This window comes from Petromyzon marinus, chromosome 46, assembly GCF_048934315.1.
Source record: "Petromyzon marinus isolate PM22_M1 ecotype Great Lakes invasive population chromosome 46, UKy_Petmar_22M1.pri1.0, whole genome shotgun sequence".
Taxonomy (NCBI): Eukaryota; Metazoa; Chordata; class Hyperoartia; order Petromyzontiformes; family Petromyzontidae; genus Petromyzon; species Petromyzon marinus.
Genome location: NC_133712.1, coordinates 9,426,302 through 9,438,489, shown reverse-complemented (window position 1 = coordinate 9,438,489; position 12,188 = coordinate 9,426,302). Strand labels below are relative to the sequence as shown.

The 12,188-nt window shown below is 44.5% G+C and overlaps 1 protein-coding gene across 1 annotated transcript; it reads right to left on the bottom strand.

Annotated features, from left to right (window-relative positions):
• Positions 1-3,864: 3,864 nt before the first annotated feature.
• LOC116952300 (caveolin-3-like) lies at positions 3,865-7,972 on the bottom strand. The gene is made up of 2 exons (XM_032971518.2): positions 7,479-7,972; positions 3,865-5,129 (listed from the first exon to the last, which is right to left on the bottom strand). The coding sequence occupies exons 1-2, from the start codon at positions 7,554-7,556 to the stop codon at positions 4,797-4,799; spliced, it is 411 nt and encodes a 136-aa protein (XP_032827409.1). The 5' UTR covers positions 7,557-7,972; the 3' UTR covers positions 3,865-4,796.
• Between the last annotated feature and the right edge of the window lie 4,216 nt (positions 7,973-12,188).

The following is a 12,188-nucleotide window of genomic DNA, read 5'->3' as shown; positions in this document are numbered from 1 at the left end:
CAAATGGTGTGTTTAAATAAATAAATAGTACCACTTCCCTCTGGCCGCAGAATTAATCGAGGAGAGGAGCTGAGCACACGGAGTGAAGCGTTGGCACGGACGCGAAATTAGTCGTCTCGAGCTGTACCAAGAACCGTTCCGGCACGGCTTGTGACTGGTTTCTAATTGGCGTGGAAACGCGGCACGAGCGCGTGTGTGTGTGTGTTGAACTTTTTTCACACCGTACGTAGCCAACCGAGCTAATCGGAGGTGCGGGAGTGGGCTGCTGCGAGGACAATGACTCTCCGGGCCAGCCCAGTGCCATCATTGACGCAGCACGTTGTCGCTGGTTATCAAAATCAGAATATTTATTTATACTGGAGGAGAAATCCGATGAGCTATAAAGCTCTTTTTCACACGTTCAGTAGGGGCAGATCAGAACGTTACAACAACAAATGATACAAAAACCACGATAGGAGTGCAAAGTATAGGAAAGGTAAACAAATCGCTTTCAAATATATAAAAAATAAATATTTAGTTACCAGGTGAAACCGACTGAGCTATAAACGTATGTTTCAGAAGCGACCTTGCCACAAATGATAGCTCATCTGTGTTGCCAACAAGAGAACGTAAGACATTTGGGGTCCCACAGAAGAAGCGGTATCCGTCGCAGCGTCAAGGACTTGGATAAGATTGCATACCGGAATGGAAACGATGCACATAGAATGCAGTTTAAAATCCTATTTTTAACTTACAAATCAGCGAACCATCTTGCCAAAGCCTACACCATTGACGTGCTGCAACTATATCTCTCCTCAAAATCCCTACGATCTGGGGGATGCAGATCTCTGCATTCCCAGGTCGAGACTGCTCTATGGGTGACCGATGTTTTCCCGGTGTAGCCCCCAGGCTATGGAACGCTATTCCACGAGACATCAGGGATCTCCGAGTCTCTGGTCATTTAAAAAAAAAATCGTCATTAAACCTATTTAATCGCTTCCGCTTATTAAACGTTTTCTTAATTTAGTAAATTGATTCTTAAAATGTATTTAAACATAATTATTTTTTATGCTGAATGTCTGCTGCTGCTCCTGTCCAGGGCTTTGTGATCCTTGATGAAAATCCGCTATATAAATGGAATTAAATTTAGACTTTTAACTTTCGTGACTGCAGGAATTCATATTCTTGGTTCTTTCGGTAAAGTCACGTAAAAAAATGAATAATAATAAAAGAATAAGATAAAATTTAAATACAATTTTAAATAATAATTTTAAAATAATAAAAGAGGGGGTGGGGCAGAGATGGGGGGGGGGGGGGGAATTGCACCTCGCTACACCAATCTACACTGCTGACGGTAGAGGTTGACACGAAAACACAAATTCAAGGCATGACCCAAAGTGGTTGATGACATCTTTCCAATGATTTCTGAGTTTAAAGCTATATATATCGATGGCTTCGTGAACGAATCTTTGTTGATAGCCAGTCGGCTTGCAAAGTACCATCGCCTTAGAGAAATCAATTTCATGTGAGCCAACCGCATTAAAGTAATGATCAGCTACGGCAGAAGTATTGGTCCTGCCGTGTTTCAGATCTATCTCTGCACTACCCCCTCTCTCTCCCCCCGTCTCTCGCGCAGCCCTATCCCCCACTCACTCTGGAACCCTTATAAGCAGCTATATTTGGAGGCTTGCCCCCACTTTTCTCTCCACCTGATGAAGACCGCTTCTGTTGCGATCGAAACGTCGTGGGTTTTTTTATTTTATGATTTTCAATTAATTATTTTATTTTATAATTTTTTTTCTTATTATTTTTCTTTTATTTTCATTTTTTGTTTTATATTTACGTGACTTTGCTGAAAGAACCAAGAGTATAAATGGAATTATATTCTTGGTTCTTTCGGTAAAGTCACGTTGAAGGGAAACAATAAAATAATAAAATATACATGAAACAATAAAATTCTCACGACGTTTCGACTGCAACACAAGCAGTCATCATCAGGTGTGAAAACTATCAACGGTTTTCACACCTGATGATGACTGCGTGTGTTGCAGTCGAAACGTCGTGAGATTTTTATTGCCTTATATATATTTTATTATTTTATTGTTTCCCCTTCAACGTGACTTTACCGAAAGAACCAAGAATATGAATCACTGCAGTCACGAAAGCTTTAAATCAAAATATAAATGGAATTGTTACGATTATCCGCTGCCAACACACAATGCCCCGCAGCAGGAGGAAGCCTTCCTCTGCTGACTCACCACCGTGGTTTTGCTTAGCGCAATGACCACCGAGAGGTGATGTGGGAAACGTTGTTCTGCGCTGCGTCCATCACAAGGGCCCGTCATCATGTCACGTCGCTTTTTTTTTGCATCGCAATCTTAACTCCAGGGCATAACACTAAATAATCGTCGTCATCATCGTTGTGGAGAATATACCGTAAATAATACGCCGGATAGGCAGACAATTCATCGGTGTCATTCACACATATCCATCTCCACATATAATAATAATAAAATACACTTTCACCCAGGCACCGGGGTTGCAACCCAGGCTCTGAGAGGTGCTGGCTCAGTGTCTCTGCGAGGGCCATGATGTTCCTGCTGAGACATGTACACAGCACCTGACTTATACCTCACATGTCCCGACGCGTGAATGATCTCACCGACAAGACGCGCGCAGCACCACGACTCGAGCCCTCGGTTCAAAGACGTTTCGAGTCAGGGGCCTGGCAGGGGCATTCATTCGTTAATCGCTCACCCAGGGGCCAAGTCCGTCGATCATCGCTGGCCGTGGCCACGTGGGGTCGCAGCAGCCTCGCAGCACGCACATTTGATCGTGCATGTTGTGTGGATGTATGTTGTGCGCGCATATATGTTGTGTATGCGTGAATGCTGTGTAGGAGTCATCCATAAATGACGTCACGCAATTTTGGACGATTTTTGACCCCCCCCCCACCCCCCAGTCACACGGCGTCACAAAAAGTCAGACCACCCCCCCCCCCTAAAATATGACGTCACAAAGCTCTGCCCCCCCCCCCCCGAAAAAAATAAAATATGCTTCAAATCGCTTTAAACTGTTGTCATTGTAGTGCGTATTTAATGTGGCGCTGCACTCTGTTGTTGTAGGAGAAAACATTAAAAAGTCTATTTAATTAAGTGGAACGTGTTGTCTAATATCACATTAAAAGTTGCGCATTTTGATGTGACGTCACATTTCTCACTCTCCCCCCGTCACATCGTCACAAATGTCTGACCCCCCCCCCAGGTGCGTGACGTCATTTATGGACGGCCTCGTATGTATGGATGGATGTTGTGTATGTACAGTATTGTTGGGTATGTATGTTATCTATGCATGTTGTGTAATTATGTATGGATGTTGTCTATGTACGTATGTTGTGTATATATGGATGTTGTCTATGTACGTATGTTGTGTATGGATGTTGTCTATGTACGTATGTTGTCTATGTATGGATGTTATCTATGTACGTATTTGTGTATGTATGGATGTTGTCTATGTGCGTATGTTGTGTATGTATGGATGTTGTCTATGTACGTATGTTGTGTATGTACGTATGTTGTGTATGTATGGATGTTGTCTATGTACGTATGTTGTGTATGTATGGATGTTGTCTATGTACGTATGTTGTGTATGTATGGATGTTGTCTATGTACATATGTTGTGTATGTACGTATGATGTGTATGCATGGATGTTGTCTATGTACGTATGTTGTGTATGTATGGATGTTGTCTATGTACGTATGTTGTGTATGTACGTATGTTGTGTATGTATGGATGTTGTCTATGTACATATGTTGTGTATGTACGTATGTTGTGTATGCATGGATGTTGTCTATCCATGATTGCGGCCAAGTTTGGCCGTAATAACATGCGCGAGATGAATTGGCGTTGACACGTTAATTTGGGCTTCAAGTGTTTATTTGCGATCTCAAATCCGAGCCGATACACACGCGGTATATGGTGGGTTCGTAATTTCATTCACGCGGTAAGTACAGGGTAGCTGAAATATGTTTAACACTTATATGGGACTAACGTTTTTAATGGAAAAAGAACGGATTGATGCACTGCAAACATGATAACAAATGTAATGTTAATAGCTTCAAAAAGTCAAAGAGTCTCTCCCACGTGTCCGCCATCGTTGTCAACCACGTGGCCTGGAATCTTCTCCAGGTGGTCTCCAGAACCCGGAGACAGCAGCACATGTCACGTGGTATTCTCGCAGATTCTCCGAAGTGTTAACATTTTTTTTGAAGCACCCTGTATTTGGTGCGTTCATAATTTCATTCACCAATCCGGGTGCGCACCCCGAACCCCCCTCCCCCCCCTTGAGCTACTTTGGGCCATAAACAGCATTTAGTTTGTGTGGCCGCCGTCACCACTTGCTCACGACAGCCAAACAGTCATCAGTGGCAGTCGTTATGCACACCTCTCTACTGCTGCTGCTGCTCGGGTGATAATTTACATTTGTTAAAGCGGCGCATTTCATCCGTAGATCCCAACAATGCGCCACGGCCGTGCATGGAAAGCCGGGAAATAAACAGAACCTGCAGGTTAACCGGCCAGAACTAGGCGGGGGAAGGGGGGGTAGATGCCAGTTTAAAGAGGGTAAGTTATCAAGACAGATGTAAACACCTTTAACGCCTCTGAATGAATTATTACCGAAGGGCAACGCGTTCCGTCATCCACCTATCCACCTATCCACCCCCACCCCCAGGGCTACACATCCACCCATCCACCCTCCCCATCACCCTCGGGCGAGACATCCACACATCCACCCTCGCCCCTACGCCGCCCCGGGGCTACACATTCTCAACCTTGATCTTCGAGAAGCACAGCGCGCACGACTCGCACACCGGGTCGAGGCAGCAGCGGATGCACGTGGCGCTGAACATCTGCAGGCAGATCATGTTCATGCGACACATGCGCAGGCACGGCGTCACGTTCCACACGTGGTAGAACTGCGCGCACGCGAAGTCGCAGCCCCAGCAGCACGAGAGCGGCACGGCGCACAGCACGGAGAGCAGCAGGTAGCAGAACCACTTGGTGCCGTTGTAGGTCCTGAAGGCGCACCTCCACACGCCGGGGATGCTGTGCGAACCCTCCGGCTCGGCGAACACGTCCTCGAAGAGCACCTGCCGCGTGGACACGTGCGCACGGACACACACACACACACAGAGAGAGAGAGAGAATGACAGGTTTCCAAAAAAAACTTGTGGCCCGGTAAAGAAGAAGCTTTTGGGTGCTGCCGAATTCGGGGATTTAATGCCAACCGAGAGCGTAAAAAAAGCAATGAAGTGTACACATGAGAGGTAATAAAATATTTTAAGAATTAAACAAAAATACGTTTTCTCATTGGCAATTTCCACACACGGATCGGATCACCGGCCCTCGGAATGAACAGAGATTATAAAATGGAAAGTACAGATATTTTAAAGAAACCAAGCCGTAAATTTTGATTTAAAGCTTTCGTGACTGCAGTAATTCATATTCTTAGTTTTTTCGGTAAAGTCACGTTGAAGGGAAACAACAAAATAATAAAAATATATATATAAAACAATAAAAAATTCAACGACCGTTTGAGTTATGGTCGAAACGTCGTGAGAATTTTTTTATTGTTTTATATATATTTTATTATTTTGTTGTTTCCCTTCAACGTGACTTTACCTAAAAAACTAAGAATATAAACCAAGCCGTGTTAATTTAAAAGCGTCCCACTCAATACAGGAACATAAATTGACACGTGTATTCCCAACGACTGTTTTTAGAACACCGAGAATAATCGGAAGAAATTATTATTTAATATTCAATACATTTTTACACCTACTCAGTTTATCACGTAGGCTTTCGCGACAAACCTGGCTGTTGCCTGATGAAGCTAATTGTAATTATTGGCGAAACGTCGAACTCAGATTGTGAATGTTGTGGAGTTGCTCTCCAACACACCGGTGTGCTGTGCTAGTAACGAATTGGTATCTTCTGTTTACGTGACAAACCTTACTAATTGGCTGTGTCGGGTTGTAGCGGGTTTACCGACACATTTATATTTAAGCGATCTAATCAAAACATTTTTGATCATGGATTCTTCCTACTCATTGCCATTTAGCGGCGCTGCGCAGAGACGTCAACAAACTGAGTTCCAGTCCTGGCCAGGGGCTATCATCAGCGGCCGAGTGATATCGGAACTGCTCCTCGCCCCGTCTCTTTACCAACCCGCACTGACCAAAGTGATGAAGTATGGTCAATCAACGGCCATGACTGACAAGGCGGAGGGCCTTCATCCAGCAGTGGATTTATGAAAGCCTCCACATTATTATCATCTAGCGCAAGTGTTCTTCACTCATTTTCAGAGGGGGGCCACTTTTGTCGATGAGATATCATCAGTGTGAGGGCCGCTACACATTTGAAACCATTGGGGGTTTGACAGCAGCATGATGGGGGGGGGGGGGGGGGGTAAGTCCACTGATCTCATCAGAAAGCTCGACTGCGTGTGCGTGTGCGTATGTATCTCAGGGGTCGGCAAACAAAAGAAGAAGAAGAAGAGGCATTTTTTTCGAATACAAAAAAAACCTCTATAAATATCAAGAGCCACAATGCATATGGTGAATACGAGAGACGGTGGGGTCCTTAATAAATAAAACACGTCATGAAGCAGTCCTCTAAAGATACCCACGCGGCCCCTGAGCCGTTGGCTGCTGCCGACTTCTATACGCACACAAAACTACTGCACCTATGCAGTTGCTAAACTTCGTCCTGTCTCCAAACACAAACACAATGTTTTGATCGGCCTCTTGGCTTTCCGGATCCAAACATTATCCCGACAGGATCTGTTGATGGGTCGAGCAAACTATGAACCGGTTTCGATTTTCAGGATCTCATCGGAAGCGGAGTCAGACCTGTTACGTCTATTATAATCTCGCGTACGGCAATTGTTTTCTGAGCTCAATGCCAATGTCGAGGTTTGCTGGCCCACGAAGAGAGGGCTTCCGGAGTTAAGCGTTCGAGTAGTTTTGCTGTTTCTCCTCCGTTGAAAGAATACCATTGGCAAGATCATTACATCTAAACTATGGGGGGCATGTTAATACCCAAACAAGTATAAAGCGATGTTGGATACTAACTCGTTATCTGTTGTGGATCATTATATGGGTACTTTCGTATAAAATACGAACAGAACTCGGCTTCTGCTTATCCACGTGTATGTTTGTATGTTGAACTTCTTTCGCACCGTACATAACCAACCGTGGTAATCGGAGGTGCGGCGGAAGGACAACACACTAAATACTAAAATCAGTTCTAAGGAAATGAGTTTTGAATTTCGATTATTTGAAAGTGCACGTAGCTCCAGTGGCTTCTCAATATCGGAAGGGGAGAGCGTTCCAGACGGCCGCCGAAGTGCGTCCGAAAGCGCGCGATGCGGTAACCGCCTTTGTTCGTGGCCAGCCAAAAGCGGCCTTTGGTGTGCGCAATGCGTGTGTGGTACTCACTCGAACGTGCTCGTTGATATTGACGGGGTCTCGGTTCTCCATATCCAGGGTGTCCACCGAGGGCAAGTGCTTAGGCATGGCTAACTATTTGTTGTGTTCTCTGCCGTGTGCGCGTTAATCTCTCTCTTCCTGTCTCTCCGTCTCTCTCGCGCGAGTGAAATCCAACTCTCGCCTCGTTGTGAGCGCGTCTCGGCCCTTTTAAAGTTCGTGTATCCCCTGGAGACCGCGATGCTTTCCTGGTGGGTGTCGTACTCACAGCGCCCATTCACATCCATTCATTCACTCGCTCTCTCGAGGGCGGAGCGACAACTGTTGCGGCAACACCTCCCCTTCTCTGCGCGGCTGTGCCTATAGCGACCCCGCTGTTTGTCGCCCGCTGTCGTTGGTGGAGGGTTCGGTTTTTTGTTTTGTTGAATCCCACGCTGGAGGTCGGGCGAGAGAGATATCCCGCGCACGAGATCGGCGAGATCCGCCTGGCGACAGTTCCACATTCACATAAATGGTTCTCTCTCGCTGTGCTATTCGCAAACGCCCCGTGGGGTATGATCACCATGCGTCATGATCATCATGCCATCATCATGCCACAGGGCACGATGGTCATCATGCGAGCTCCGGTCACCATGGCAGCAGCGGATTTTGGCTGGCTATCGAACAAAGACGGCGGTCACCTCACTCCGCGGCGCTTTCAGATGCGCTGCTTCTGTGGCCGTCTGGAATGCACTTCCTTCCGATATTAGCAAGCCACTGGGAGCTCATATTCTTAGCTCTTTCGGTAAAGTCACGTTGAAGGGAAACAATAAAATAATAAAATATATAAAACAATAAAAATTATCACGACGTTTCGACCATAACACAAACGGTCGTCATCACCTGAAAGAGCTAAGAATATGAATTACTGCAGTCACGAAAGCTTTAAATCAAAATCCACTGGGAGCTGTTCACGTTTAAATAATTCTAGATTGACAAACTGTTTTCTTTGGAACTGCTTCTTGTGTTTAGTTTGTTGTCTTTCCCCCGCACCTCCGATTAGCACGGTTGGCTACGTATGGTGTGAAAGAAATTCAACATGCATACATGACATGAGTGTGCCGTGTCTCCAGCCAGGTGGCTCAGCGGTATAAGAGCGAGTCGGCTCGCAGTCGGAAGGTTGCGAGTTTAAGTCCTGGTTGCGGGGGTTGTTCAGCCCATAATCGTTCTGGGGTCGATAATGTTGGTTCAGCTTCGTAAGGAAAGTTGTCGACAGTGGTGGTTCTGTACACAGACTTGCACGCTTACACATAAAACAGTCAGTTATAGCCTTAAAGTGTATGCACACGTGTGTGTATGCATGTAACTGTTGTTGTGTAACCATAGGCAATAACATCTCAACGGATCGATAGGAATGGTTCTTTTGCTGTACGTAATGAGCCAGGCGGCTCAGCAGTGGAGCGAGCTGCTCGCATTCTGAATGATGCGAGTTCAAATCCGGGTTGTGGAGTTGACTCTGCCCATCATCTCTCCCGGGTCGATATAGATTAGTAAGCGCTTTGTAAGGGAAGTCTGGTCCCCGCTATAGAACTAATAGAAGTATCAACATTCCAACAATGGCTCATTAGCCTCCAGTATCTTCTGATGGTTTATTTTTTATCAAGTAACTTGTAATTCTTGGGGGGAATGTTGCTGCTGTTGCTGCTGCTGATGATACAAGGAATCCTCAGGGAGTCACGTGGCTTTAAAGAGGCACCTCCATCGGAATGTTTGGCAGATACCATCAATGCGTGGGTTGCTTGTGTGCGTGTGACTCAGGGGCAAGTCGCACACGCGAGACGGAGGTAACAGTCAAACGCTCCGCACAGATAGTCTCAGTAATCCATTGTGGCTCTGTCATATCCCGGCCATATTGGTGACGACACCTTTGCTGCTGCTGCTGATGCTGCTGTTGCTGCTGATGATGCTGATGATGATGCTGATGATGCTGCTGCTGACGATGATGATGATGTTAATGATGCTGCTGCTGATGCTGATGATGATGCTGTTGATGATGCTGATGATGCTGCTGCTGATGCTGCTGCTGATGCTGATGATGATGCTGATGATGATGCTGATGATGATGATGCTGAGTATGTAACTTACGTATGCTGAACTTCTTTCGCACCGCACATAGCCAACGGCGCTACTCAGCAGTGCGGCGGGTGGGGGGGACGAATATAAGAAACTAAAGTGAGTGACCGTGTCATTAGTCAGGCCAGCCTGTGCCGTGAACAGTACATCTCACGTTACTGGCAGCGGGCGGAGGCGGGAGGGGGTGGGTGGGTGGGTGGGCAACGATAAACTGAACTCGTTGTCGTCCGTCACATCTGCGCCCAGAAACAATGGCATTCTCAGAGCGAAATGGGATCCTGCGGCTGGCTCCCGCACTGAGGATGACAACAAACCCCGCCAGGGTCGCCCATCGCCTCGGGGCCGTGACGTGTCCCTGATCGGCAGCGCGCTAAGCCACTCGTTGCGGAGACTCCGCAGTTCGGATTCCAGCGGCCGCCCTGGTTATGTGCGTGGGTATGTATGTTGAACTTGTGTGTGTGTATGTATGTTGAACTTGTGTGTATGTATGTTGAACTTGTGTGTGTATGTATGTTGAACTTGTGTGTATGTATGTATGTTGAACTTGTGTGTGTGTATGTATGTTGAACTTGTGTGTGTATGTATGTTGAACTTGTGTGTGTATGTATGTTGAACTTGTGTGTGCATGTATGTTGAACTTGTGTGTGTATGTATGTTGAAATTGTGTGTATGTATGTTGAACTTGTGTGTGTATGTATGTTTAATTTGTGTGTGTATGTATGTTGAACTTGTGTGTGTATGTATGTTGAACTTGTGTGTGTGTATGTATGTTGAACTTGTGTGTTTGTATGTTGAAATTGTGTGTGTATGTATGATGAACTTGTGTGTGTATGTATGTTGAACTTGTGTGTGTATGTATGTTGAACTTGTGTGTGTTTGTATGTTGAACTTGTGTGTGTATGTATGTTGAACTGGTGTGTGTATGTATGTTGAACTTGTGTGTATGTATGTTGAACTTGTGTGGGTATGTATGTTGAACTTGTGTGTGTGTATGTTGAAATTGTGTGTATGTATGTTGAACTTGCGTGTATGTATGTTGAACTTCTGTGTATGCATGTGTTGAACTTGTGTGGGTATGTATGTTGAACTTGTGTGTGTATGTATGTTGAACTTGTGTGTGTATGTATGTTGAACTTGTGTGTGTATGTATGTTGAACGTGTGTGTGTGTATGTATGTTGAACTTGTGTGTGTATGTATGTTGAACTTGTGTGTGTATATATGTTGAACTTGTGTGTGTATGTATGTTGAACTTGTGTGTGTATGTATGTTGAACTTGTGTGTGTATGTATGTTGAACTTGTGTGTGTATGTATGTTGAACTTGTGTGTGTATGTATGTTGAACTTGTGTGTGTATGTATGTTGAACTTGTGTGTGTATGTATGTTGAACTTGTGTGTATATGTATGTTGAAATTGTGTGTATGTATGTTGAACTTGTGTGTGTATGTATGTTTAATTTGTGTGTGTATGTATGTTGAACTTGTGTGGGTATGTATGTTGAACTTGTGTGTGTGTATGTATGTTGAACTTGTGGGTGTATGTATGTTGAACTTGTGTGTGTGTATAAATGTTGAACTTGTGTGTATGTTGAACTTGTGTGTGTATGTATGTTGAACTTGTGCGTGGGTATGTATGTTGAACTTGTGTGTGTATTTATGTTGAACTTGTGTGTGTATGTATGTTGAACTTGTGTGTGTGTATGTATGTTGAACTTGTGTGTGTATGTATGTTGAACTGGTGTGTGTGTATGTATGTTGAACTTGTGTGTGTATGTTGAACTTGTGTGTGTATAAATGTTGAACTTGTGTGTGTGTATGTTGAAATTGTGTGTATGTATGTTGAACTTGTGTGTATGTATGTTGAACTTGTGTGCATGCATGTGTTGAACTTGTGTATGTATGTATGTTGAACTTGTTTGTGTATGTTGAACTTGTGTGTGTATGTATGTTGAACTTGTGTGTGTATGTATGTTTAACTTGTGTGTGTATGTATGTTCAACTTGTGTGTTTATGTATGTTGAACTTGTGTGTGTATGCCTGTGTTGAACATGTATGTATGTGTTCAACATGTGTGTGTATGTTCAACACGTAGGCTTTCGCGACCAATATTATTCATAATAAAGGTTTTTGGGTTAGATCGCGTTTATTTATAAATGTGTCGTAACCCTCCATCACCCGATACGGCCAATCGGTAAAAAAATGTGACACGTTGACAAAAGACAAATAGTTCACTACTTTAGCCCACCGGTGTGTTGAAGAGTGAATCCACAACATTTACAATTTTTTAGTAAAAACGTTTCGCTGGTAATTACATCCCCAGCATCATCGGGCAATTTGCCAGAATAGTGAAGACCTCCACTTGCTCCCGGTCTTAAATAGAGTAACAGCAGGATGACGTCATCATACAACCCAATCAGGTGCAGAGATCAGAGGCGGAGGGGGCGGGTATTGTAATTATATAATAGATTAGTAATCAGTTAATTGTTATGGTTAGTAATCAGTTGTAGATTAGTAATTAGTTGTAATGTGTATTATTTAATAACTGAACCCAATCACTATACCCAATCAGCTGCAGAAATCAGAGGTGGCGGAGGGGGGGTTATTTTAATGAT

Bases quoted from the DNA above. Each gene is read 5' to 3' on its own strand.
- LOC116952300 (XM_032971518.2), bottom strand. From the start codon at position 7,556: ATGCCTAAGCACTTGCCCTCGGTGGACACCCTGGATATGGAGAACCGA. The intron at 5,130-7,478 runs GTGAGTACCACA...TCCACGCGGCAG, and splicing joins ATATCAACGAGCACGTTCGA to GTGCTCTTCGAGGACGTGTT.